The 26,552-nt window shown below is 45.5% G+C and overlaps 1 protein-coding gene across 2 annotated transcripts in view; it reads left to right on the top strand.

Moving 5' to 3' along the window:
• NBEAL1 (neurobeachin like 1) overlaps positions 1–26,552 on the top strand; it is a 978,461-nt gene that overhangs the window by 665,098 nt on the left and 286,811 nt on the right. For both annotated transcript variants that reach the window (XM_085648956.1, XM_085648955.1), the window contains 4 exons: positions 1,239–1,544; positions 2,482–2,631; positions 3,406–3,563; positions 4,638–4,762. In XM_085648956.1, the coding sequence (XP_085505082.1) occupies positions 1,239–1,544; positions 2,482–2,631; positions 3,406–3,563; positions 4,638–4,762 (739 nt within the window). The remainder of the gene's footprint in view (positions 1–1,238; positions 1,545–2,481; positions 2,632–3,405; positions 3,564–4,637; positions 4,763–26,552) is intronic.

The raw sequence follows: 26,552 nt of genomic DNA, 5'->3' as shown, positions 1-26,552 counted from the left end.
AGGGAACATCCCATTAGATGATATCTGCAAAGCAGCTACATGTTCAACACCGCACACTTTCACTAAACATTTCTGTGTAGATGTGCAAACCAAGCAACAAGCTAGTGTGGGCCAGGCTGTACTAAAAACACTTTTTCAAACCACTGCAACAGATACCGGTGGTCGCCGCTAGGGTTGGGAACTGCTATATAGTCTATGCAAAAGTGTGTAATCTGCAGCTCATATGCCTCGAACGGAATATGCTACTTACCAGTATGCATCTGTTCTTGGCATGTAGAGCTGCAGATCTACACACGCCCACCCACCTCCCCGGCTACCTGTGTCTGTTCCAGTCTATCTTATTTAGATACAACACACATGGGTTTCTTCACTATTATTACTACGCTCCATCTTTCCCTGCTGGCGAAAAACAATCTGAGGATGGAGCCGAAGCCCATGCGCAATACGAACCAAGGGAGGAGTCACCGACCTCGTGACTTCCAAAGACTTTCCAAGAGGAAAAACAAACTGCAAACATCCGGGTCCAACACCAGATGGCGATCTATGCAAAAGTGTGTAGATCTGCATCTCTACATGCCAAGAACAGATGCATACTGGTAAGTAGCATATTCCATATATAATATATATATAATATATGGTCTCTTTTATTTTTTTTGTAGTGATGTAGGACTGTTTTGTTTCGATCTTCAGTGCTTTATTGAGCAACATTTGATCCTAATGTAAATGCATCGTTTCATCTTGCATTCACAATATTTTTATGTGTTCTCTAAAGAGGGAAGATGTGTTATAGCTTGTGTATTGAATGGTGTATTTTATCTTCAGTCCTTTATTAAGTAACTTGTGATCCTAATGTAAAAGCGTTGTTTCCATCTTGCATCCGCAATATTTGTATATGTTCTCTAAAAGGGGAAGATGTGTAATATCTTGTGTATTTTCCTATGCATGTTCCCTGATGCTCTCTCTATTCCTTGCTGCTCAGCCAGTATGAATGTGCTGTGTGGAATGATTGAGTTCATGGTGATGAAATGGAATGCGTGGGTGCCTGTGAGTTTGAGAGCAGCAGTTGGAGTATGGGCTGAGCAGCAGGGAGGCTGCTCCTGGTGGAGCTATCCCAACATCTACGCTAAAAACCTATAAACATACTTGCCTGCACCCAAGATCAAAAAACCATCTTATAACATTTAAAGCTCGGCTAATATACTTCATTATTACATTAATTGACTATGACTTCGTTCTAGGTATGTGCAATGGCAACAGCTAAGCTGAACACACTTCTTCAAACAAAAGTGATATCCAGCCAGGAGGAAGCATGTTACCTTTTAGGGATGTTGGAAGGGATCCTCAGCCGCTCCATTAAGCAGAAAACCGAAATGTACTCCTTCCTCATACCGATTGTGCGCACTCTGGTGTCCAAGATTTACCAGCTGCTCTTCATGTTCCTGCATCTGCCCTCTTTGCCTTCCACCAATGGGAGCCCTTCTTTCTTTGACGACTTTCAGGAGTATTGCAACTCAGAGGAATGGCGAATATTTATTGACAAATTTGTAAGTTGTGATTGCTTTCTTAGACATTTTATTTCTGAGGTAACAAAATTAGCCCAGGGTTTGTCACACTGTGGAAGTTATTAATGTTCCGTCCACATGCTTAGTGTCTGAAAGAGATGAGTAGGGATCTATAGTTATCACTCTCAGCCATCATTTGTGCTTGTATGTGTGAAATGTGTTTATGGTTTCAATCTGATCGAATTAGCTTGTGATCCTGCTGGCTTAAACCTAAAATAGCTTTTATTTACATGCTCACAGCTGACATTGTGGCCTCATAGTGACATCTGAGTCACTTTGACATCATAATGACTCATTCAATTCCTGTCCTAATTCCAAATTCCACATGCTTCTCAAAGTAGATTTTACATGTTTCAGCCATCAGGTAGGTAGGATCTGACTTAGCCTCCTTGAATTTCACTGTAAAGTTGCTCTTGTAACCCCTGAATATAGATATGGGGAAAAGATGTGACTTGCATGTTCGGATAGCTCAAGTGTATAAGGCGATAATCAATGCATTAACATTTCCATGCTTTAGGAAAAATGTTCATTCTACAGTGCTAAATGTTTTCAACTCAGTAGAAGTGCAAGGAAGCCTTTAGCTATATAACTGGCGGGGACCCATAGTTCTGCACCCCACAGATTGATGTAGACGATAACGCTGAGAGGGCATGAAGTCTTCTGGCCCAGGGATTTTTACAGTTGAACCCACTATTTGACTAATTACTGATTACTAATATTTGCAAAATGTTTACTGTGTTAGGCATCCTTCAATTGGTGTGATCAGAAATACTTTAGTCCTTAGGGTTTGTTGACCAGGTAGGGTTGTAATACATTTGTGTGAATTACAATAAAAAACACTTTCTTGTTACCCATTTTGGTATACATTGAAGGGTTTTTGCAAAACTGAAACTTCTTTCTTATGTTACTACTGTGTCAGATCATTCCATATATGAAGCAGTACGAAGTAGACATGATGGGCAGGGGGCACGAGCAGATGGCTCTTTTCTGGAAGGACTGCTATGAGGCACTGAATGTGAATATTCACAAGCGAGATCGACAGAGAGGAGAAAGCAAACTCAAATTCCAGGTAAGACGTTCATGCTTGAATAAAACTGAGTGAGCGGCATAGGATCTTACAATCTATAGGTAGTGATTGTTAGACCTGTCATCCTTAGGGTGGTATTTCCCCATACTTTTTGTCTGCTTACCTGCCACTTTTTTTGTATAGGTTTGTTTGCCTAAGAACTCTGAGCACTTTCCCATGCTGACCAGTGCTAAAGTGCATGTGCTTCTACCCTAAACATAGTGACATTGGTATATACTCAATTAGCACGATGTTGTGAAAGTGTTGCAAGTCAGATGTGGGTTCTTTAACTTCCCCATTCCTGTGTGTGGTCTTCTTTGTCAGGAATGATCCTTTTAATTCATGTCTTGAAGTAATTTGGGACTGATTGGCAATGCTTCCCCATCATTGTATGTCCTGATGTCGGACTTTCTCACTAGGTGCGTGATTGATTCTGTTCTAACTCCATTATGCCGTATTTAAAAAAATGAGATGGATGTTGGTTGTAGTGTGTAATTTACATTGCTGTCAGAAGTTCATGTCGTAAAAGTTTCGAGTTTTTTTCTCAAGAGCTTTTAAAAAGATTGAATGCCAGAGGTTAAACTGCCTGCCAACGTTTCCGAAAAAAGATCCGGCCAAATCAATGTATGTTTCCTCTGTCTTGTTTAAAGGGCATGCTTAATAATATTTGATATAATTTGTACCATTCCTGCCTTTCTAAAACCTACTATGAAATTGATGCCATAAAAGAAAAGATCCTTGAAACTAAATGATTTACATCTATCTCAACTTTTTCAGGAGTTTTTTGTCGAACCATTTAACCGCAAGTCAAGGCAAGAGAATTTACGGTACAATAACATGTTGAAACAAGTCAACAGCCAATATGTCGCTACTTTGAGGCAATGGAAATCTGCACAGCGCTACCTTACTTGTGAGCGGGGACCTTGGGCTGACAGGTTAGCAGCATAGTTTGTATCTGACCGTGTGTTGCCATTCTCTAAAACTGAATTTCATTTTGTGACCAACTTTATAGTGTTTACAGTTTCTACAAAGTAGGAGCCATGCCCCGCCTGTTTTACCTAATGTCAAGTCACTGAATTGAAAAACAGGTAAACAAATTGCCATATAAAAGATCATAGAAAAATCTATAGCTTCATTTCCCTCTAAATCCATGTGTATTATTGATGTTCAAATTAGTTCATTTAGGATGCATAATTATGTATCCGATCCACTTGCCATGCCCTAATTCCACTCCTACCCAAACCCACATCTCCTGAATCTCTTTACTCTGTTCTCAAGGCTTACGTGCCCTGCACAATTTCACTGAGATCCTTCTCTTATTATCTTGCCATTTTCTTACACAGTCCTTAACATTTGCAGGTCTGCTTTCAGCTTACTGATGTGCACCAATCTCTCTGAGGAATTTAGCAGAGCTAAGCAGGCACAAAGTATAACCTTCACAAACAGCTGCTGTTCTTGCACACTAAACCGGGTTGGTTCATGGGTTTCTCGGTCGACAGGGCTGCTGTATTTCCTCAGGAAAATGGGTTCTATTAGATTTCTCCTTTCTGGCAAGTGACATCCTGTTAAAATGAAGAACACAGCTCACAATTTGTCGTGTTTCAGTGAGTGACCAGTATGGATTTGTAATACCCTTTCACAGAGATATGTTTTTGATAAGATGACCATTGGTGCGCTTGGCATGTTCCTTTTATTGGCTGCAGTTTAGTGGCTCTTCTTCTCATGTATCATCTGGATGCTTGAACCTTCAAGATTGATGAGGGCGCAGAGCAAGCGTCTGCGGGCATCTTCTGCTGTCTTTAAGTCATAGTACCAGGAATTCCAACACCCTCTCCGCCCTTCCTCAGAGTAACAACAGCAAGCTGAGCGCTCTTTTGTGGTGTGTTGCATCAAGTGGAGTTACCACTGTGCAAAAATGTGCTTGTCCACACAGTCTGCACATATAGCATATTGTTTTAACTATTTTCTAATGATAATGCAAGCATATGTTGATGTATTGCCTTTTTTAGGAAAAAGACTTCAGTTCGATGGAAACTTTCCAACGTTGAGAACTATTCACGTATGAGGCTGAAGCTGGTGCAGAATTATCACTTTGACTCTCATGCAGCAGCCAGTGCACTGAGGGACAATTTGGGTAAGTGTTACAGAGGATGGTCTGTGACCAGGTTGGGTAATAATAATAGAGCTTATGGTTCCAATTCTTGAATCCACATAACAATCTGAGATATTTGCTTCTGTCTTATTTGTACACAATGTTCTGCTCTGAGGGTCTCATCATGGAAACTAATGCTAAATAGTGATTGAATGTTTGCTAAACTTCAGATTTCAGACTATTAAGATGGTTTGTTCATCATATTGTCTTCAATATTTATTGCTCTAGCAGGATATTCCTTTTGTTAACCAGTACATTATATGTTCTTATACACCATCAAGAACAGCTTCCTATCAACAACAGTAGCTATACCAGTCAGAAAACTGATCAACCCCTTTCCTTGCCTGGGTCGGCGGCTGCTCACCACTAATGCCGTCCAATGACATATTGACGCTGTCTCAGCACCCTTGACCCGCGGGGCCCGAGGAGCCTCCTCATTTGAATCTTGAGAGACCTCTGCCTCCCCTTGCAAGGCCACCCCCAACGACCACCCCTCCAGGAGGATGATCCCTCTACGGAGCTCAGAGCACAATGTGCTGGCTTCTGCGACGAATGGAGGTCACTGTTGGGCCCTGTTGGCCTTTTGTTTACTTTTGTTGTGTTTTATTTCTCCTTTCAGGTCAAAATGAAGCAGGCGGATCCTGCCACATTAGTTATGTGTCCCTCTCGAAATGAGGAGAGCTAGAAGACGTAAAAGACACGGATTGCTGCTCCTCACATCCCCCACACCTGTTGAGAGACCCTTGTGGCTTAGGGTGGGATCGGGAGCACTGGAGTTCTGTGACTCGCTGGGGACGGGAGGGTTGGCCCCGCCCTCCACTATTTCATGGTATTTGAATGCTTAATGGCACCAATCCCCTAACTGGTGCATGGCCTGCTCCAAACTATGGCTGCAACTGCACTAATGGCGGGTGGAATTAAATTGTTAGCTCTGAATGTACGGGACACAAACAAGTATGACAATATATATTACACCATGACCCTGATGTCATCCTCCTGCAGGAAGCCCACCAGTTGAAGGCAGACTTCCAGCACATGGCGCACCCGAGGTACCCAAAACGCCACTGGGCATACACCATTATGAAAACACTCGGGGTGGGCATTTTGTGTAAACCAGGTTTCTACACATCGGTAGCTAGGGTGGTTTGGGACAAGGAGGAATCCTACCTCAAGCTGCATCTCGTTCAGGGGCAATGAAAGCTTACTGTTCCTAATATATACGCGCCAAATGCCGGGTCTTAAAAGAACAATTTGAGGGACTTGTTTGGGGATTTTAACTCGGTATGGGATCCCAACCTTGATCGTAGTGGAACCACATTCCAAAGTGCGGGAGCTATGTTGCAGTGTCTTAAACGCGATATCGAAAACCTGTGATTAGTTGATGTGTGGCGCTATAAACATCCAGGCAAGAGGGATTACTTTCTCTGCTCCCATTTACATGCTTCCTACTCTCGTATTGACTACGCCCTGGTTACCCACTCTCCCCTTCGCCACCTGTGCACAATAGAACTCTCGGACATCTCAATTTCGGATCATGCACACGTAGAACTGACATGAGAGGGTGGAGGACATGATACAAAGACCTCACCGCCCTGGCGCTTACCCCCCCAATTACTGTGTGACCCTGTGGATGTAGCAGAGATTCGGAAAGGCATCATCGAATATTTCTCCCTTAATAACCACTCTGAGCATTCACTTCACTCTATTTGGGATGGATTTAAGGCCACCAATCAGGGCATAATCACATTTATTGCAATCACCCGGTGGAGGGAAGCCAAACTTGTGGAATCTACTCTCACGGCAGACATTAAGCAGCTGAAACAACAAGACAAAACTACACCCTCTTGTCGTACCAAACGACAACTCACTGTCTTGCGGGGCCAGCTTCGTGCACATAGATGGGGAAGGCAGAACGGGCGCTCTTATCATTGAAACAACGTTACTTCGAGGCGGGAGATAAAGTAGGCAGACTCCTAGCCCGCAGGCTTCATCAAGCGTGGGCTAAAACACACATTGCTGGGATACGGTCTGAAGATGGGAGCTGGGTGACAGTTGAGAACGATAAACTCCAGAATTTTCATGACTATTATCAAAGGCTATATTCGCGGGAAGAACTGATCTTGGAGGTTGGGGGGATTGAATCGTACCTGGAGGCCTGTGAGTGGGAGACACTGCACCCCCACCATTCAGATCTCTAGGATGGCCAGATTACCCTCGAGGAACTTCAGGCCGCGGTGAGGGCTCTTACCTGAGCAAAACCCCTGGCCCAGAGGCCCTCCCAGCCTCTTTCTATCGTCTCTTCCTTCCTGAACTGCAGGCGTTCCTGATACGCCTATTCAATTCCTTCACAGATGAGACCGGGCTGACACCCACAGTGGCCAAGGCCGAAATCTATCTTATACTTAGAGGGAAAGGACCCTGCTTCTCATATCTACCCATAGCACTGCTCAACAAGGACTCAAAATTATTTTCAAAAATTCTGGTACAACGATTGGAACCCTTCCTCCCGGGCCTCATCGACCCTGACCAAGTGGGTTTCATACGCCATAGACAGGGGCGAACAACAATCGCCGTATAGCCCACTTAGTGGAAAAGGTATAATATACCACCATGCCTCCTCTCGCTTGATGCAGAGAAGGCCTTTGACAGGGTAAATTGGTAGTTCCTCCAAGCTCTCATAAAGAAGATTGGGCTCGGCCCGGGACTGCTCTGCAAGATAATGGCCTCATACATGGTGCCAGTAGCTATGGTCTGAGTAAATGGGCAACTTACAAAACCTGTCACCATTTTGCATGGCACACGACAAGGGTGCCCACTGTTACCGTTGCTATTCACGCTAGTGGTGGAGCTGCTGGCCTTCATGATTCGCAGTACGGATGCAGTGCAAGGCATTCCCTTTTAGGGGCAACAACATAAGATCAGTCCCTTTACGGATGACTTGCTGCTTGCACTTACACAGCCCCTGGGAGACCTCTCTCCCAGGGGTGGTCCGCTGCCTATAGGCCTATGAGGTAGTATCTGACTTTAAAATAAACATGTCCAAGTCTTCAGTACTTAACTTAAACAATCAGACCCAGGATCTTCCCGTCGTGCAAGGACTAGCACCATTTCAGTGGTCTCAGGATGCCATCAAATACTTGGGCCTTCACTTTACCCCTACGGCCTCTTTCTGGTCCCTCGAAAACTGGCCCCAATTATTGCGGGCCATCCAGACGGATTTGCAGAGATGGAAGCCCCTTCATATCTCCTGGCTGGGGCATGTGAATGTCTTAAAAATGAACGTTCTCCCACGCGTCTTTTACCTATTCCAAACATTACCCACACCGATACCAAAGGAAGATATCATGTGATTACAGCGTGACATTCAGAATTTCATTTGGAACGGCAAGCGTCCTCGAATAGCTAACTCTCTGCTGATGCTCCTGTGGGACAGGGGAGGCTTAGCATGCCACAGTTTTTTTTAAAAATATTACTGGGCTGCCCTTTTACGCTACATCTCAGAGTGGATGGAGCGGGAGAGCGAAAAGCACTGGTCCCACATGGATTGGGCAGTGGCGTGCCGCCCACTGTGGGACCTTGTGTGGCTGCCCAGACACGCCCGCCCCCGAAGTGCGTACATCGCAACGCCATCCCGAACGGTTCTTGACATCTGGGATAAGGTAGCCTCTAAGAAGGGCATCACTACCTTCCCCTCCCAAAACACCCTGATTGCACGCAACCCTGAATTTCTCCCGGCCCTGTGTCCCCTGGTGCTGGAGCAAAGGGGAATGCCGGACGCTTAGTGACTCATTAATGGGGATTAACATGAAGTCCTTCGATCAGTGCAACATAGATTTCCAGTTTTACGAGGCCTCGCTGCTTCAGTACTGCCAACTCCGCCATTGGGCCATACACCCATCAGTATATCCCACGGCCATTCGCCCCTACACCCGTTTTGAAACACACATCCACACTTTTGCAGGGTCCAAGGGTCTCATATCCAACACAAACCGAGTGCTACAATGCTCCTCACCACTACGCGCATACTTCAATCAGTTGACATGGCAAACCACCTCCCAGGCAGAACTATCACTAAAACAATGGGAGACTCTGTGGCAAGTTATCCCTAAAACATATCAAAGCATCTCGTTGAGGGAAACAGCTTATAAGCAGATGTTCCAATGGTACCATACACCAGCTTGACTCTCAGCAATTTCCCCGGGAACTGCTCTCTACTGTTTGTGCTGTGGGGAAGAAGTGGGAGACTTTCAACACATCTGGTGGTCGGTCAAGGTTATAACGCTCTATTGGAAAGAAATCCTGGGTCACATATAGGAGGCAATACGTTTTCCTATCCCGTCCTCCTATCTCACAGCTATCTTAGGCATTAGACCCCCAGACTTACAAGCTATGACCCTTGCAGATTGGAAGTTTATTAGCCATCTCCTCCTAGAGACACGTCAGCTCATAGCTCTCGTGGAATCAGATGACCTCTCCCTAGCGCAATGGTTCAACCGCGTCTGGCATATCCTAGCCATTGAACAGGTATCCCATAATGTAGCAAAAACAGCAAAGCAGTTCCAACGCATATGGAAACCTCTAATTCAGTACCTTTTGTGCTTCGCATTTACCTGCTTCACCCCTGTGAAGCTGCGTTTGTAGCAGCTCTTTGACTAAATGCCACCCACTTCCTGCGCAGCTGCGCCGCCGGCATCTTGGTGAAGGAGGGCACGCTACATGATGACCCATGTGGAATAACACTTCCCTCTATCTTATCCTCACTACCGCACACTGTTGACCTGGCCTTTTCTTGGTTAAAGTGAGTTTTAAACAGTTGGTGGATGACACATAATTTAGTCTTTTTTGTACTTGACAAAACGCTTGGTCCAGGGAAGACACGCTTGAAAAGTTGTGCAATGGACAGTCTCCTCACCGCTGCCATTTGTAATGCTTGAAATGTTTGGTTGTATTTAGTGAAAGCAAAGCTAATCTATACAACTATGTGCATCCACTCTCAAGTCATTATGCGTTGACTGGTTACCGCTTTGCTGCAGCTTATTACGTAACATACATGCCTGTAATGTTACCAGTTAACAGCATAAATCATAATAATAACGTTCCATGTTATGCTGTAACCCACTGAGATGGATCTCTGTCGGTCAACACTGAAGTTGATAGTGTACTAGGAATACATCAATTGTAGAATAACAAATAAACAGATTTTGAGTAAAAAATAAAATTGTCCAACAACTCCTTATCAATGGGAGGTTTCTCAGGACAACTTAGACCCTCAAGATCCTAGCGATTACAGACCAATAGCAAACAAGCCATTGCTTGGCAAAGTTATAGAAAGAGGCATGCCTAACTCTTTTTTAAGTTGGAGTAAACCATGGATACTCAAAGTACGGCCTGGGGGGCGCATGTGGCCCCCCTGACATTTACATGTAGCCCCCTGGTCAACAGGAGCACTGGGCTTCTGTTTACTCAACTCAACACTAACAATAAAAATGTATTAAATAGACAGGCAGTCATTTATTTTAAGATTAATTGGTGTTAAAGAGAGTAACTAGGGAGTCCTTAACTTAACTTTAGAAACACTATCATTTTTAAAGACATTTTGCAGAAAAAGTGTAAAATTATGACAGTCTCTTCAAAATTTAAAATGTGTATTTAATTAACATGCAGAACCTTTTCACCTTAGCACAATAGATTATATCAGTGCACTGAGAAGTATTAATTTACAAGTTTTCAAACTAGAATTTAGAAATAATTCTTCCCCCTTTCCTGACAACAATGCCAATAGTGAACTAAAGAGGCAAGTCAGTTGTTATGTTGTGCACTTTTTGGGTGGCCTCATGTTCCTATTATTCATGAACAACATTAAAGTTTATTAAATCAAACGCAGGCGCAGGTTTTGTACAGCGCTCACCCTGAAATCATATATTTCAATGTCCTCTTATAAGTGATAATAAAGAAAAAGGAGGGAACGTGAAATTAAATAAATTGCTTAGGATCCCACAATATGAAAAAGTGGGGAAGCCGGGACTGATCCCAGGTTTTCTGGTTTCACATTGTTCATTTCAACCACTAGATGTATATCCTTCACCTCGCCTGCACCTTCCTTATGGCCAAACCCCTCGCCCTACTGCCACCCTGCTTGCATCACTGCGGCCCTCGGGTACCTCATAGACCAAACCTTTTGGCCTCTGGGAAAATGTTTGCGAGTGACCATGGATTAGACAGTTGTATGCCTGCCCTAGTGCCTGTATTCAATTGAATTGTTACATATCAGAACCTATTACCCCCCCTTTTCTTTTTACTCTGGAAATCAAAACTACTCACATGCATATTAATCCATACCTATTCAGAATCTGTACTAGATTTTACTGACTGTAAGCTCACTGTATATGCTGATGACATAGTATTGTGTATTAGACACCCCTAAGAAAATCTTTGTCCGATTATTGGAGAATACATAGGATAGGGAGGGCATTCCTGGCTGCTAATCAGTTGGAGACAATCCCTAATTTTCCTGCTCACCCACCCAGTAAATCCTGTCCAGTTGAGTGCCCCCTGAAGTGGTGTGAGGACTCAGTTAAGTACCTTGGGATCTGGATCAAAAGAAATCTGTGAATAGTCCTAAAAAACAAATCTACAGAGTAGCAGTGTCACGATTGGAGGAGCAAATTGGGAGATTAGGCTCCATCTTTCCCTTGCTGGTAGACTAGCAATAATCGAAATGATTATATTACCCAAATTCATGTACCTACTCACCAACACGCCCATCATTCTACCACAACTTTTTTTCCAAAACCCTAAGATCCTTGATGGTTACACTAGTATGAGCTGGAAAATTGACTATTGTGAAGTGGTCGGTTCTCACCCTACCATATGATCAAGGAGGCGCTGAAATTCCTGAACTTCATTATTTATATGCTCAAACACAATTCACTCTATACTGGTATTGAACCCCCTAAATATCTGTCTCACATAGCAGTGAAACAGGACAGAGTAGCACCACTTACTGGAATACTTACTCGTAGAATCAAAACACCTAGAAAAGAGATTAATACTGTGAAATGCACAATAATGGCTCGGCAGTCATCAGATCTCCTTCTTCTGTACCTGTCATGTGGTTACATTAGGCCCTGGTAGGAACACCACCATTTTACATGCTCACATTTTTAAGTTGCCTTCTTTTCTTAAACATGCTGACTTTTTACATGCATTTGCTTGCGTGCCGGTGCAGGATAATATTCTCTGAAATTACTTTGCTTACATTTCCACTTTGTAAGCATATTATCACAATACCTTGAACATTCTGTACACGGGCTAAGTTCACTGTGCAAAATGTTGTTGTTTGCTATTGTCCACTTGACGACAGAGCTATCTTGAAGAATCAATAATAGAAGCCTGACTGGGGCTTCGGCATGGCAACATGGATGATGTTTATTATATAAATGACATCACTCCATTGTTTAGAAAGAGGAGCATTTTGCTGGTACTGAGAGATTGGCGCATGCCAGAATTCCAGCCCAGCTGATTCCTGTTTACCTCTTGCGAGGGATGAAGCACAGCTCTCCACCAAGACGGGCTCCCTGATGACATTTATCCACAGGTAATAGGGGAGTTAGATCACTCTGCAGATATTTGGCAGATTCATACACCCTAGTCACACTAGGTTATGTTGCGCTGGGTAGGAGCACAAAATATAACCGTATTTGTATGCAAGCATATATATGCTATTTTAGCACAGTGGTGGAATCATTTATCTTCTTCACCATTCTCATAATGCTAATTACGTTATTCTGTTTCCTTCTATTGATTTCTACAGCACACGTATTTTACTTAAAAATCACACTGCTTAAATATTGAAATGCTCTGTTACCATGCTTTCCTTGGGGAGTCAGGGTTGTCATTTTTTTTTTTTTTAAAACATGTTTTTTATTGCAACATTTTCAGCAAAATAACCATCAGGGCAACCGGCACCCCCTACAATCTCCGATCACATTCTTCGGTTTAGCAATGCACATAGCCATTCAGCCCACATCCCGGGGGCCGGGCGGCATATATAGACAGTTAAGCATTGTAACACAACTATCGCCTCATAGCGGTGCCTGGATCATGCCCCATGGGAGCCTCTGCTTTTCTGTCCCAACAGCTACATTCCTCATCCAACTCAATATAGCATTACCCTCCCACCTCAGGAACTCCCCCCCCTCCCACCCCACCCCCCAACTGCTGCTGTTGTGGGCCCCTCCAGTGGTCCCTAACTCTAAGTCGTGCCATCCGTCAGGGGTTACATCTATTGTCCTCAGCCTCAAGGAACTCCGTTCTCCTCGCGCTCCCGTTCCGCCCGCTCGAGCCGGCAATCCTGCAGGGCCTGCTCGATCAGTTGGGGAGTCAGGGTTGTCATGTTCTGAGGTTGCACATTCCACTTGTCTTTCAATTCCGGTTAGGGGTACAGATGGTGCACTGTGAGCTAGCCAGAATTAAGGTTAACATATCGTCATGGTGGGCTCAGAATCAGACTTGCACAGTTTTGACATTTCCGTTGTCCAACAAACGCACAGTTTTACTGAGAAAGTATAAGCTGTACAACATACCACCCCAGACTTTCCATAACATGTGAAGAAAAAGCGTTAAAGACTTTGGATAATAGTAAGATCGTAAAATAGGAAATCTGTTTCCTGATAGATTTTTTGCAAAACTAGAAGGGGATGCCTGATCTGAAACCCCACTCCTCTCAGAATGTTTTCGTGTAGCAGCCTTCCCAACATTAATGAACAAACCCCCAACATTCCAGACTCCATCCATGTTACCAGCAGCCTCGAACCGTAAAGGTCTGATCACACAGTTATAGAACTCAATTCAACTGAAACACTCATAGTAAAACCGTCCGCACTATAACGATGGAACAAGGCAATGAACCCACAACTAACAGATGCAGAATGGGGGAAACATCCTTCACAACGCGGGCATTGCATCACATTGCCTTTACATCGCGGGCATTACAACGCAAGTCGTTACGACTTGTGCTGGATGGCGCTCTAACCTAATGAATAGTATGATTTACTATTCCAACACCTTCCCTACTGTATGTAGACTGGAGTTGGAATAGTAAATCATACTATTCCTAAGTCCAGCGCCCTCCAGCGCAAGTCGTCGTAACGACTTGCGTTGTTACAAGCGTGATGTAAAGTACCGCATTGTAATGTATGCGTAGTAACGTCATACATTCGCAGAATGGGTATTTTACTACTCCCAAATGAGTGTTAGCCCCAAATAGCAGATTGCACATTATTCATTTTAAATATTTACAAAAATGTTACCACACTCCATGAAGCCTTCTCAAACTTGGGCTTTGAGAGAATTTATATAATGTGCACAAAGAGGTATGGATGATGCTCACTTCCTCTAGGGCCAAGTTTGCACTATATAAAGCACTATAAATAAATTTGGCAGGGGACTTTGCCAGGGTGTCACAGTTCTGGCATCATCTTACCAAGACACTACCAGCCATGATATCAAACACTATCGATATATCCCCCCCCCCCTTGTATTATTTCAGGGACTGGTTAAAACTAAGAGCCAGTTGTTAGAAAATGTGTTGCTATTGCACCCCTCCTATTACTAATTGATACATTTTATGTTTTTTCGTATAATAAAATGCAATAAAAAGAAATTGTGCCTCAAAAGAACAGACTTAATGCCTCGTCATTTTCATTGCATGTCTGTTTGCAACATACTTCTGGTAGAGAATTCTAGCTGCAATTTCCGCATCTTTTGAATATTGTCCCGGCAACATACTAGATCCGTAAACTTTTCAGCAGTACCTCTGCGTGCCAGTGGGTGGCATTGTGTGGCTCCCCACTGATTTATTCCGCTCCGGAAATGACGTGCAGAGCCTATATAGATGCCACTCCTGTACGGTGACGTCAGTTCCTCTATTTCCATGCCCACTTACTCAGATCCTCTTGTGTTTTTTTTTTAGACCATACCTTAATCAAAATTTTGTGTTCGAGGCATATGAGCTGCAGATCACACACTTAGGATAAGATCACCATCTGGTGTTAGGCTCGGATGATTGCAGGTTGTTGTTGTCTTCGGAAGAAGCCTTTTGGTCACGAGATAGGTGACTCCTCCCCTGGACAACATGGGCGCATGGGCATCCACTCCATCCTCAGATTGTTTTTTTCCGCCATTGGGTTCGGATGAACTTTTCCACTCCGGCTGAAAACTTCTAAAAATCCAGCTTTCGAAACCAAAAACCTTTACAACTCGACGTCGAAATCCAATCGGACCGGTTCCGGATACGGCTCATGGAAAGGACACCTTTTAAAAAATGCCCCTAATGTGGAGCAAAGTTCCCCCACAGTGACCACCACGAGGTCTGCAACCTGTGCCTCTCGCCGGAACATAACAAATCCCACTGTCCAGCCTGCGCCGCATTCCGCTCCAAGAAAACCATCCGGGACCGAAGAGCTCAACGCCATATCATGGCCAGACCAGCTCCAGAACCAGAGGACATCTTTGCCCAGGATGTCCCGGAAGACGATTCCGAAGACCTCCAAATCGTATCCGAAGCGGACGATTCTGATGACCTCATCACTCCGGGGCAACAAGTGAGTACCAGTGCCCCTACCCCAACCCCCCCAAAAAAGGCACCGGTCAAGACTCCGCCAGCTGGCCCCAGTCGCGACCGAAAATCGTCTTCAGAAGCCCCGCCCTCGGGCTCGTCTCCGAAGAAATATAAGCCTGCAGGTGGCTCGGGCTCGAGCAAACCACATGTTATTGTGCCCACGATACCTTCGGCACTGAAGACGCAACACCTCTCGGCACCGAAGCAGGCTCCGAAACCATCGAGGCCGAAATCTCCACCGGCACCGAAACGTTCTTCGGCACCGAAATCATCATCGGCACCAAAACCATCATCGGCACCGAAAAAAGTCCAAAAAGACTCTACCGATCATCCAAAACATAGATCGGAACCGAAAAAGTCGGCACCAAAGCCACTTTCGGACAATGAACAACTTTTTTGCCCTGATCCCACGCAAAAAAGGATTTATATCAATCCAAAAACAGGACATGTCACCGCTGTGCCATACAAGAAAAGGAAGCTGGACACAACACCTCCTCCAGCTCTCATAAAGAAGAAGGACTTCGCCACCTCACCCATTCGTCCTTCCTCTCCTATATCACCTCCCATCCCACCCCCCCTGCCCCATCTCCTTCTCCTCTACCATCTCCTTCACATACACCACCTCCACAGGATGATGATGATGACTTAGGGGGAGGGGGTGATCCGGATGACCTTAATGATCCTAATGATCCTTTCACACTCCCGGATACGGCACCCTTAGCTGACTGGGCTTACCCTTTACCTGATATTCCTGATCCCACTACATACCCCTTCAAACCCTCCCCTCCAGATGACCACCTAGGGTTTGGGCAGCTGCTAAACAGTGCGGCGCTTTTCCATGGCGTCACCATGCACTCAGATACACCCGAAGAAGACTTTCTTCTAGACACATTCGAACAGTTCCAAAAATCAGTTCAGATCTTGCCCATGATTAAGGGAGTCATAAAACACGCCACAGAGGTTTTTAAAGGCCCTGTCAGAGCTAGGGTTCTTAACCCCCGAATTGAGAAAAAATATAGACCTGCCCCACAGGATCCCGCGTACATTAAAGCACAGCTCCCTCTAGACTCTTTAGTAGTTTCAAACGCTAGAAAGCAGGCTAACTCCCAAACAACAGGAGACACACCGCCCCCAGACAAAGAGTCCAAGCTCTTAGAGGCCTCGGGCAAAAGAGTTGCAGCACAAGCTGCTAACCATTGGCGTATTGCCAACACACAAGCCCTATTAGCCCGATATGATAGGGCTCATTATGATCAGTTAGAAGATCTTTTACAACACCTGCCAGATCAGTACAAATCCCAGGCCAATGACCTCATCCAAGAGGGAAAACTCACATCTAACGCATCAATCAAATGTGCACTAGACGCCGCGGACACAGCTTCTAGAGCGGTCAACACAAGCATACTACTTAGACGACATGCATGGCTATGTATTTCAGGCTTTAAGCCGGAAGTACAAACAACAATACTTGGCCAACCATTCAACCAAGAGCAACTATTTGGGCCCGCAGTAGATACTGCACTGGAGAAGATGAAAAAAGATAACGAGGCTGCTAAATCAATGGGAGCATTACAGTCTCCACAACCGCGAGGCTCCTTTCGTCGCTACTTCTATAGGGGAGCCTCCAAAAATGTCGGAACAGGCACCTCTTCCACTTTTAAAGCCTCCGCACAATGATCCCCTAACAGAGGATATTTTAGAGGAGGATATAGGGGAAACAACACCAAGGGTCGAGGCCGGGGCAACGCCAACACCCGTACCTCTCCAGCCACTAAACAGTGACTTGCCTCCACTCCCCCAGACCATTCCACTCCGGTCGGGGGAAGACTCCAACAGTTCCTACCTGTCTGGAATTCCATTACAACAGACAAGTGGGTAAGACAAATTATCCACTTTGGTTACTGCCTCAAACTCACAAACACCCCCCCCCCCCCCACACATACCACCCAAACACCGTCCAATGTCACCACACCATCTTACACTCCTCAAACAGGAAATTCAGTCCTTGCTTCAAAAACACGCAATAGAACCAGTTCCACTCCAACATCAGGGTACAGGAGTATATTCTCTATACTTCCTAATTCCCAAAAAGGACGAGACCTTAAGACCCATACTCGACCTCAGACTACTAAATCAGTACATACACTCAGATCACTTCCATATGATCACTCTCCAACAAGTCATCCCAATATTTCAGCAAGACGACTTCCTTGCCACATTGGCCCTGAAGGACGCATACTTTCACATCCCCATGCATCCTGCTCACAGGAAGTACCGAAGATTTGTGGTAGACGGACAGCACTATCAATTTACAGTCCTCCCATTCGGAGTAACAACTGCACCCAGGGTATTCACCAAATGCTTAGCAGTAGTAGCAGCGCACCTCAGGAGACAACAAATCCATGTCTTCCTGTATCTCGACGATTGGCTCATAAAAGCCAATACTTTCGACAAATGCGTTCTCCACACTCACCGCACTATTCAAACCCTACACGACTTGGGATTTACCATCAACTATCCCAAATCTCAACTGCAACCCTCCCACATACATCAATATCTGGGAGCCACCATAAATACTTCCAAGGCCATAGCTTATCCCAGCACAGCCAGGATAGCCAACATACAAAACCTCATCTTAAAATTTGAAACTCAACACTCTCTTCCAGCAAGAGTGTTTATGCAACTGTTAGGGATGATGGCGTCCTGCATCTCTATTGTGCCTCACGCCCGACTTCAAATGCGTCCCTTGCAAGAATGTCTAGCACAACAGTGGAACAAGGCTCACGGACAACTTACCGATCTGGTGTTGGTGGACAGTCGCTCACTTCGCTCACTGGAATGGTTGAACACCATCAACCTGTCCAAAGGCGACCGTTCTTAGAGCCTCTTCCACAAGTGCTGACGACCGACGCATCTCTCACAGGGTGGGGAGCCCATCTCCTTCAACACACCACTCAGGGCACATGGACCACTCAACAAAAACTGCTCCATATCAATCACCTAGAACTTCTAGCGGTGTTCCTAGCACTGAAATCCTTTCAGGTACATCTAAGGAACAAAACTGTCCTCATCCGCACAGACAACATGACGACCATGTATTACATACAAAAACAGGGGGACACATTCTCTCCAACTGTCCCAACTCGCACAGAACATCTGGAGATGGGCAATTCCCCAAAACATCCACCTGCTAGCGGAACACCTTCCAGGGGTTCACAACCAGGTTGCCGATCTCCTAAGTCGACAGACACAGCAAATCCATGAATGGGAATTACACCCCAAAGTCCTACTCCCATTCTTCCAAAAATGGGGCCAACCAGACATAGACCTGTTCGCCACACACGAAAACGCAAAATGCCCAACCTTCGCCGCCAGGTTTCCACACCCACAGTCGAAGGGCAATGCAATATGGATGAACTGGTCAGGCAGATTTGCGTACGCTTTTCCGCCTCTACCACTCATTCCATTTGTGGTACGCAAGCTCAAACAACAGTCTCTAAAACTGATTCTAGTAGCTCCCACTTGGGCACCTCAACCCTGGTTCACAACACTTCTGGAACTATCGCTAGTTCCACATCAAAAACTGCGCCTTTCTCCGGCCTTATTAACCCAGAACCATGGAGAAATCAGACACCCAGATCTACAGCAACTGAACTTGGCGATCTGGCACCTGAAGTCTTAGAGTTCGGTTACCTCAATCTCCCACCAGACTGTATAAATATCATAAAAGAAGCTAGAAGACCTACTACTAGGGCATGTTATGCTGCAAAATGGAAAAGATTTGCCATTTACTGCACTAACAATGATATACGCCCACTGGATGCTTCCATCCAAAACATTATTTGCTATTTACTACACTTGCAAAGATGCAATTTAGCGTATTCCTCCATACGTCTACACCTAGCAGCGTTAGCAGCCTACTTACAAAATCGACATCACTTGTCACTATTTAAGGTACCAGCTATCAAAGCCTTCATGGAAGGTCTCAAAAAAATTATTCCTCCAAGATTAACACCTTCCGCAGTGTGGAATCTAAATATTGTTCTAACAAGGCTTATGGGCCCTCCATTTGAACCTATGCATAAATGCGAACTGCAGTTCCTTACATGGAAAGTGGCTTTCCTTATCGCAATCACATTCCTGCGAAGGGTAAGTGAGATACAGGCCTTAACTATTGAAGAACCATTTCTACAACTACATCGTAACAAAGTGGTTCTTAGGACAAACCCCAAATTCATACCAAAAGTCATTTCCCCTTTCCATCTTAACCAATCAGTCGAGCTGCCAGTCTTCTTCCCTAATCCAGACTCAGTAGCTGAGAGAGCCCTTCATACCTTAGATGTTAAAAGAGCCTTGCTTTATTACATCGACAGAACCAAAGCTTTTCGCAAAACCAAACAACTGTTTGTTGCTTTCTCTCCACCACATAAAGGCAACCCCATTTCAAAATCAGGTATAGCCAGGTGGATAGTTAAATGTATCCAAATATGGTACCAAAAAGATAAACGCACTCTTACAGTTCCCCCTAGAGCGCACTCCACACGTAAAATAGGGGCTTCTATGGCATTCTTAGGGAACATTCCATTAGAAGATATTTGCAAAGCAGCCACATGGTCTACCACACACACCTTCACTAAACATTACTGTGTTGATGTGCAATCCAGACAACAAGCTTCCGTAGGCCAGGCTGTCCTAAAAACTCTATTCCAAACTGCTGCAACAGATACAGGTGACCACCGCTAGGGGAGACACTGCTATATAGTCTATCCTAAGTGTGTGATCTGCAGCTCATATGCCTCGAACGGAATATGCTACTTACCAGTATGCATCTGTTCTTGGCATGTAGAGCCGCAGAGCCACACACGCCCACCCACCTCCCCGGGACCTGTATCTGTTCCAGCATTGTCTTAATTAGACACTACACATGGACATCCTTTCTCTTTATTCTTATACACTCCATAATTTCCCATCATGGCGAAAAACAATCTGAGGATGGAGTGGATGCCAATGCGCACTGTTGTCCAGGGGAGGAGTCACCTATCTCGTGACCAAAAGGCTTCTTCCGAAGACAACAACAACCTGCAATCATCCGAGCCCAGCACCAGATGGCGATCTTATCCTAAGTGTGTGGCTCTGCAGCTCTACATGCCAAGAACAGATGCATACTGGTAAGTAGCATATTCCTTTTCAGTGTACAAGGGACATGCCACCTCCCAAAATGACAGGTTTTAAGTCTTGTAAGGGCTGTGACAGATACTCACCATATTTACTTGTGGTGCTTGGGGTCAAGCCACAACTCTAAGGCCTGCAGTGACTGCACATCGATGAACCTGAAGGCCATACGATATCGCGAGGCAATACATTTCATCACTGTGACCAATCAAAGTCAAAAGTTCAGTCTGTTTAAGATCCAGAAGGTGCAGGAGTTGATCCAGAGGTCGGTCTTTGTCTTGATCAAAGTGGTTGGGTAAGTAAAAAAACAAAACAAAAAAAACAAGAAATCTAAGCTGCACTCTGCCTCATCCTGCCATACGTCTCGATCTCACTCCTGAAGTTGTTCGAGTTCGGAGTCAACTCAGCAGTTTTTCCGGCTCAACCTGAGCTTCTGGGGCCATTCACCACTCCTAAATAGATTGAAGAGTTCCATGAGGCCGTTTTCTGACTCTTTGGATTCTTGCTGACTCCTTCTGGCACGCTTGTGGGCCCTGCAAATCCGAGAGATTTCTACCTGGAAGTGTTGCTCCGCCTTACAGATAATACAGAATCTCCCACACGGTGGCTCAAACACGGCAAAGCAAAACATAAAATACAACACCAACACCTAGAAAAAGGTTTCACTTTACAAAATACAAAGACTCTCTTTTTAGAATAAGGCTTGGGGTTTTAGTCATGCAATGCTGTCTAACAGAAAGGCTTTCCCAGATGTCAAATGAACCACATTCAAATATATATAGATATATATGTATATGAAAGCAATATGAACACACTGTGTAAGTGCAACAGTTAAATGCATGGATAATAACATGACTAAACAAACAGCAAAAAAGTATGAGATAAAACTCAAGGAAATCTACTGGACGTCCTGCAAGAGATCAGAAAGATATATACACTGAATACATCAAATGATTACTTTGGATGTGCACTCTGACTCATTTACACATCACAAAGAAAACACCTCAAATGACCACAGCCACTGGAACCACGCATCACAATGGCACTAGTCAGAAACAAAAACCTCACCCGATCGTTCACTCGACATCCTTGCCAATTCAAGCTGGGGGGGCCGTTCACAGCTGGGCTTGGACTCTCGACCAGGATTCAGATTCCGTTTGTCTTACGGCAGTACGTCTACTCCGTAAGTGAGATCCCACCCTGGTTGGCAACAACCCTCCGCTTTATTGTCTCAAAAACACACTAGAAGGTTTGAGAGATTTCCCCTCTGCGCCAAGGAAACCGCCAAGGAAACTTAGTGGAACTGGCCAGCTTCCAGGCAAGCATTCCACTTCAGGAAGGAGTTGCCACGTTCCCTCTACATTCTCACATGTTCCAGCCTTTATCTTGGCCAAGCTTAGGAAAGACTTTCAGGGTACATTAAACAATCTCTCACAAAACAATTCTTGAATGTGATTAACCCAAACAACTTGCAAGCCTGTTTGGGCGCGCAGAAAAGCTCAAGCAAGGCAGAGTCAGAATTCAGGATGACATGAGGCCATGTCAAAGCCAATAGTAAGAACTTCATAATACTTGCCAATGTACAACACAATGCACATTTGTGCACCAATGCTTATAGCATCACACACTTCATCTCTCAATGTACAACACAGTGCACATTTGTTCACCACTACTCATAACACTGCACTTCGAAACCAAAAAGTACATTCCACACCTCTCTCTCTCTCATGCTTTCAAATGCACATCCCACACGTTCTATTCTTGCCAAGGCTGTTCTATTCTGTGACAGCTCTCATTGTAATACTGCAAGATTACAAGAACAAAACCTTCAATAGAAACAAGGCATATGCAGGACGTTGTACATTCATTCTAGGATAGAATAACACTAAAGTAAATTAAAATGATGGTAGTCAAAGTTCATCACAGGGTGTCAGACCATAAGAGTGCTTCTAGCACTACATCGGATTACCACCGGAAGGTTCAACATTGGTGCTCGCTGGACCCTCTATGCCCTTGACGGACTGCTTCCAGCTCCTGTCTCCACTCCGCCTCCGACACCGCAGTCCACACTGGTTCCAGACACTTCCAGGCTGATGCTGGCTCCATGGAAGCCAGAAGATGAGGTTCTAATTGTCATTTCTGACACAGAGTCAGTGCTGGCCCGACCTCAACTTATGGGACGCTTTGCCTCTGTTGAGGCCCCACTTCCTCCACTTGATCTGGCTCCACAGCGACACATGCACGCCTTCTGCTCCTTATTCAGCACGGCTTTGGACAATGACTGTGATGGAGGGACCAGTTTTGCCAACCAAATTATGAGGAGAATTATTATGATGATCTACATTAGGCCAGTCACCTTGATACTTCCCCTGAGATGGGCCTTCTCTCATATTTTGGCACAGAGGAAAGTGCTTCTTACGCCATGGTTATGCCATAGTAGCCAAAGTCTTTGACCTTGGCGGACTAGACTAATGTTTTTATGGAAGGGCTTCAGCCAGGGCTAACGTCCACTGATTCCCTCTTTTCTTTTAACAAAGCCCTTACAGATACTTTGTTGGGAGTATGGACCAAATGTTGCTCAGGTCCCCTGGTCAACCACCAACTTGCAGTATGCCACTGTCCATCCGAGTGACCCAGTTTTTTTTATCTTACTACCCCTCCCCTGAAAGCTTAGTAGTGCTGGTGTCTGCCACCATTACTAACCCCAACATGGTCCCGACTTCTTCCCCAGATACAGAGGCCAAATGGCTGGAGGTGTTGGGCGAAAGAGTATTTTCGTCTTCCAGTCTTGCCCTTCAATCAGTTAATGACAGCTGCCTACTGGGGCACTATATCCACGCCCGTTGGGATTCGGTGGCTCAAGTCCTCCCAGGGTTCATGAAGATCTTCGACCTGTCCTTGCCAAAGTCATACAGAATGGTTGTGATGTGGCCAAGTTCGCAATGTTGTGGCTCTGACATCACTGATTCCATCGGGCAGGCCATTGGCACCAGTGTCGCCTGCGCCACCTCGCTTGACTGCAGTTTGTGACCGATATCTAGTTATCCCTTATGCATATGCAGTTCAACAGGACTCCCCTGTTTGGAGACAAGGCAGACTTTGCTCTAGAGTGGTTTAAAGAGAAGAGGACCACAGCACGCTCCATGGCACTGCATTAATCCCTGGGATTTTCTGCCCTTCCTCATCAGCCAAATCAGCCCTTCTGATTCTTTCAGGGTTTTGGCAGAGGTACTCCATACCATCAGCCAGTCCAACCACCACAAGACGTCTAGCAATCTGTGGTGCGAGGCTCTCATGCCAAACGCCCCCATAGCCATGGTCATCGGACTGCCCTGTCCATTAGCCCCATGCGGCAGTCCCCCTGTTAAACGTCTTTATTGTGCACTTAGTGGAGCACGGCCACCCGGTGGAAGGCAGGATCTGACTATTCTTGCTGGGTTGGCAGGCAGTAACATCTGACGGGTGAGCCTTGCATTTATCTGCGAGAATAGCCCTACCTTTCATTCCCTCGCCGCCTCGTCTTCCTCCGCCCCTCCCAGAGACTTCCTACCTCTCTATTTTGCGGCAGGAAGTACAAGCCCTTTTGGCAAAGGGGCTATTGAGAAGATGCCCAGACCAGGATTAGGATGTGGTTGTAATTCAACCTACTTTCTGATGCCCAAGAAGGACAGAGACCTTTGTCCTATTTTAGAGCTGAGCCCTCATAATGGCTTCCTTAGGAAGGAGAAATTCAAAATGCTTACCTTGGTCCAGGTCTTGTCTGCAGTTGACTCTGGAGACTGGATGGTGATGTTGGACCTGCAGGACACCTACTTTTTCCTACTTGCCCTGCAGGTCCATCGGTGCTACCTGTGGTTTGTGGCATTTTCAGTTAGCTGTGCTTGCCTTCGGTCTCACCAGTGCCCACAAGTGAGGTAGGTGTTAGCAGCACACCTTTGGAGGTCTGGGGTGCCAGTCTTTCCCTACCTTGATGAATGGCTGTTGAAGGCAGGCTCACCACACGAAGTAGTCAACCATCTCCAAACTACGGCAAACCTTCTGTCATCTTTGAGGTTCGCTGTTGACTTGCCAAAATCACACCTGACCCCTCTCAGGTGCTTCCTTCATTGGAGCCATTTTGATTATGGTTGGGTTTCGGCTCTTCCTCTGAGAAAGAGAGTCCAGGCCTATCCGGCTATAATCCTGATCTTTCAGACTTGGTCCTAGATTTCAGTGAGGTCAGCTCTGAGGCTGCTCGGACTGATGGCTTCCTACATCTGTGGAATCCAAAATCTCAGTGGACCCAACATCAAAAAGACCTTACCGAACACATCCAGATCTTGGAGGAGACAACAAAAGGTCTGCAATGGTGGTTACTGGACCACGACTGAGTCAGCAGCAGACCCTCTACCTTCCCCACCCATAGCTGACAGTGGTGACCGATGCAGCACTTTTGGGTTAGAGTGGCTATCTGGGATAGGTGGACATCAGAGGTCTTGAGTCTCCGGAAGATTCCTGACTCCTTATCAACCTTCTGGTGCTGTGTGATATCCAGTTGGGACTGTAAGCCTTCCTCCCCTCCATCAAGGGGAAGCTGATTCAGGTGCTCATGGACACCTCACCACCGTATGGTACTGCAACAAACAGGGTGGGGTGCGGTAAAGGATCTTGCGCCAGAGGCTCTACGCCATTGGAAATGGCTGGACCACCAAGGAATCTTTCTTATGGTCTACCACGTGGCAGGATCTTTGAATGCCAAAATAGATGAATTCAGCCATTGGCACCTTGCTGATCATGAGTGGCAGTTATACTTTGAGATGGCGCAAGGTATATTCCGCAAATGAGGAGAACCTTGGCTCAATCTGTTCACCAGAGCAGAGAACGCGCAATTTCATCACTTCTGTGCATTGGAGTTTTCTAAAGCATCTCTCGTTTGGAGAAGCTTTCTGCCTCGAGTGGAAATCAGGACTCCTGTATGCCTTTCTGCTGATACCACACCTGGCTCGAGTTCTCAAGAAGATCAGGACAGACTGGGCCCAAGTCATCCTACTGACTCCGAATTGGGCATAGAGTGTGTGGCATCCAGAACTCCTCTGCCTGAGCATCAGGCCTCTGATCAGGCAGCCTCCCCCACAGGATCTGCTGTCAAAGCAGCAAGGCACGGTTCTGCACCCAGACCTTCGCAATCTCCACCATGCTTGGAGTCGAGCTAGCCTGACTGATGAGGTGTGAAACCCTGAAACCGGTCCGAGGATGCTGGTTTCCGGTGCAGGGAGCTCCTGGCCTGGCAGGTTGGGCTGGACTGTTCCTATGGAGAGTTGGGTCAAGACTGATTTGCATATGGCTGGGTTTAAACTGGAATGGCATGGGAGTAAAATAATAATGGATTTAAGCTCAAATCTCTGTACTGGAGTTTGACATTGTTCAACTTTCTGTCCATCAATTATTCTTTTAGCATTTGGAGGTTGAGCGGGAACAGCTGACCACATCCAGTCTTCCTCCGGAGGTGGTAAATGTCATCTTGGCAGACAAACATCCCTTGATCAAAACTGTACACTATTGTTGGTGGGACAAATTTGTGGCTTTGTGCGGCCGTCGACAGATAGTCTTCCTCCAGGTGAAGTTTTCTGATGTTTCGTTATTTGTTTTCATCCTAGCCCCGCAAGGATTTGCTCAGGGCACAGTCACAGGGGCTGTTTTTAGTGGTTGCCTCATTGTTGTAAGTCTCCAGTTGTAATGTTATTTTATTTTTTTTTTAAGTGTTACAGCATTTGTTCCTTTCTCTCCCCTGTGTCATGCCACAGTGAGACTGTAACTTGGTCCTTACGTTTCTAATATGCCCTCCCTTTGAGCTGCTTCACAGCTGCCTCCTGTGGATTCTCACCCTTAAAACAGTGTTTCTCATCACCATTACATTGGTGCAGCATGTGAGTGAGTTTCAAGCTCTCTGTGTCAAAACGCCGTACTCCACCTTCTTCTCAGATTAGCTGGTTTTGCAGA

The sequence above is a fragment of the Triturus cristatus genome, chromosome 3_2 (genome assembly GCF_964204655.1).
Source record: "Triturus cristatus chromosome 3_2, aTriCri1.1, whole genome shotgun sequence".
NCBI lineage: Eukaryota > Metazoa > Chordata > Amphibia > Caudata > Salamandridae > Triturus > Triturus cristatus.
Note: the sequence above shows the minus strand (reverse complement) of the source record. Positions and strands in the feature narration are given on the sequence as shown.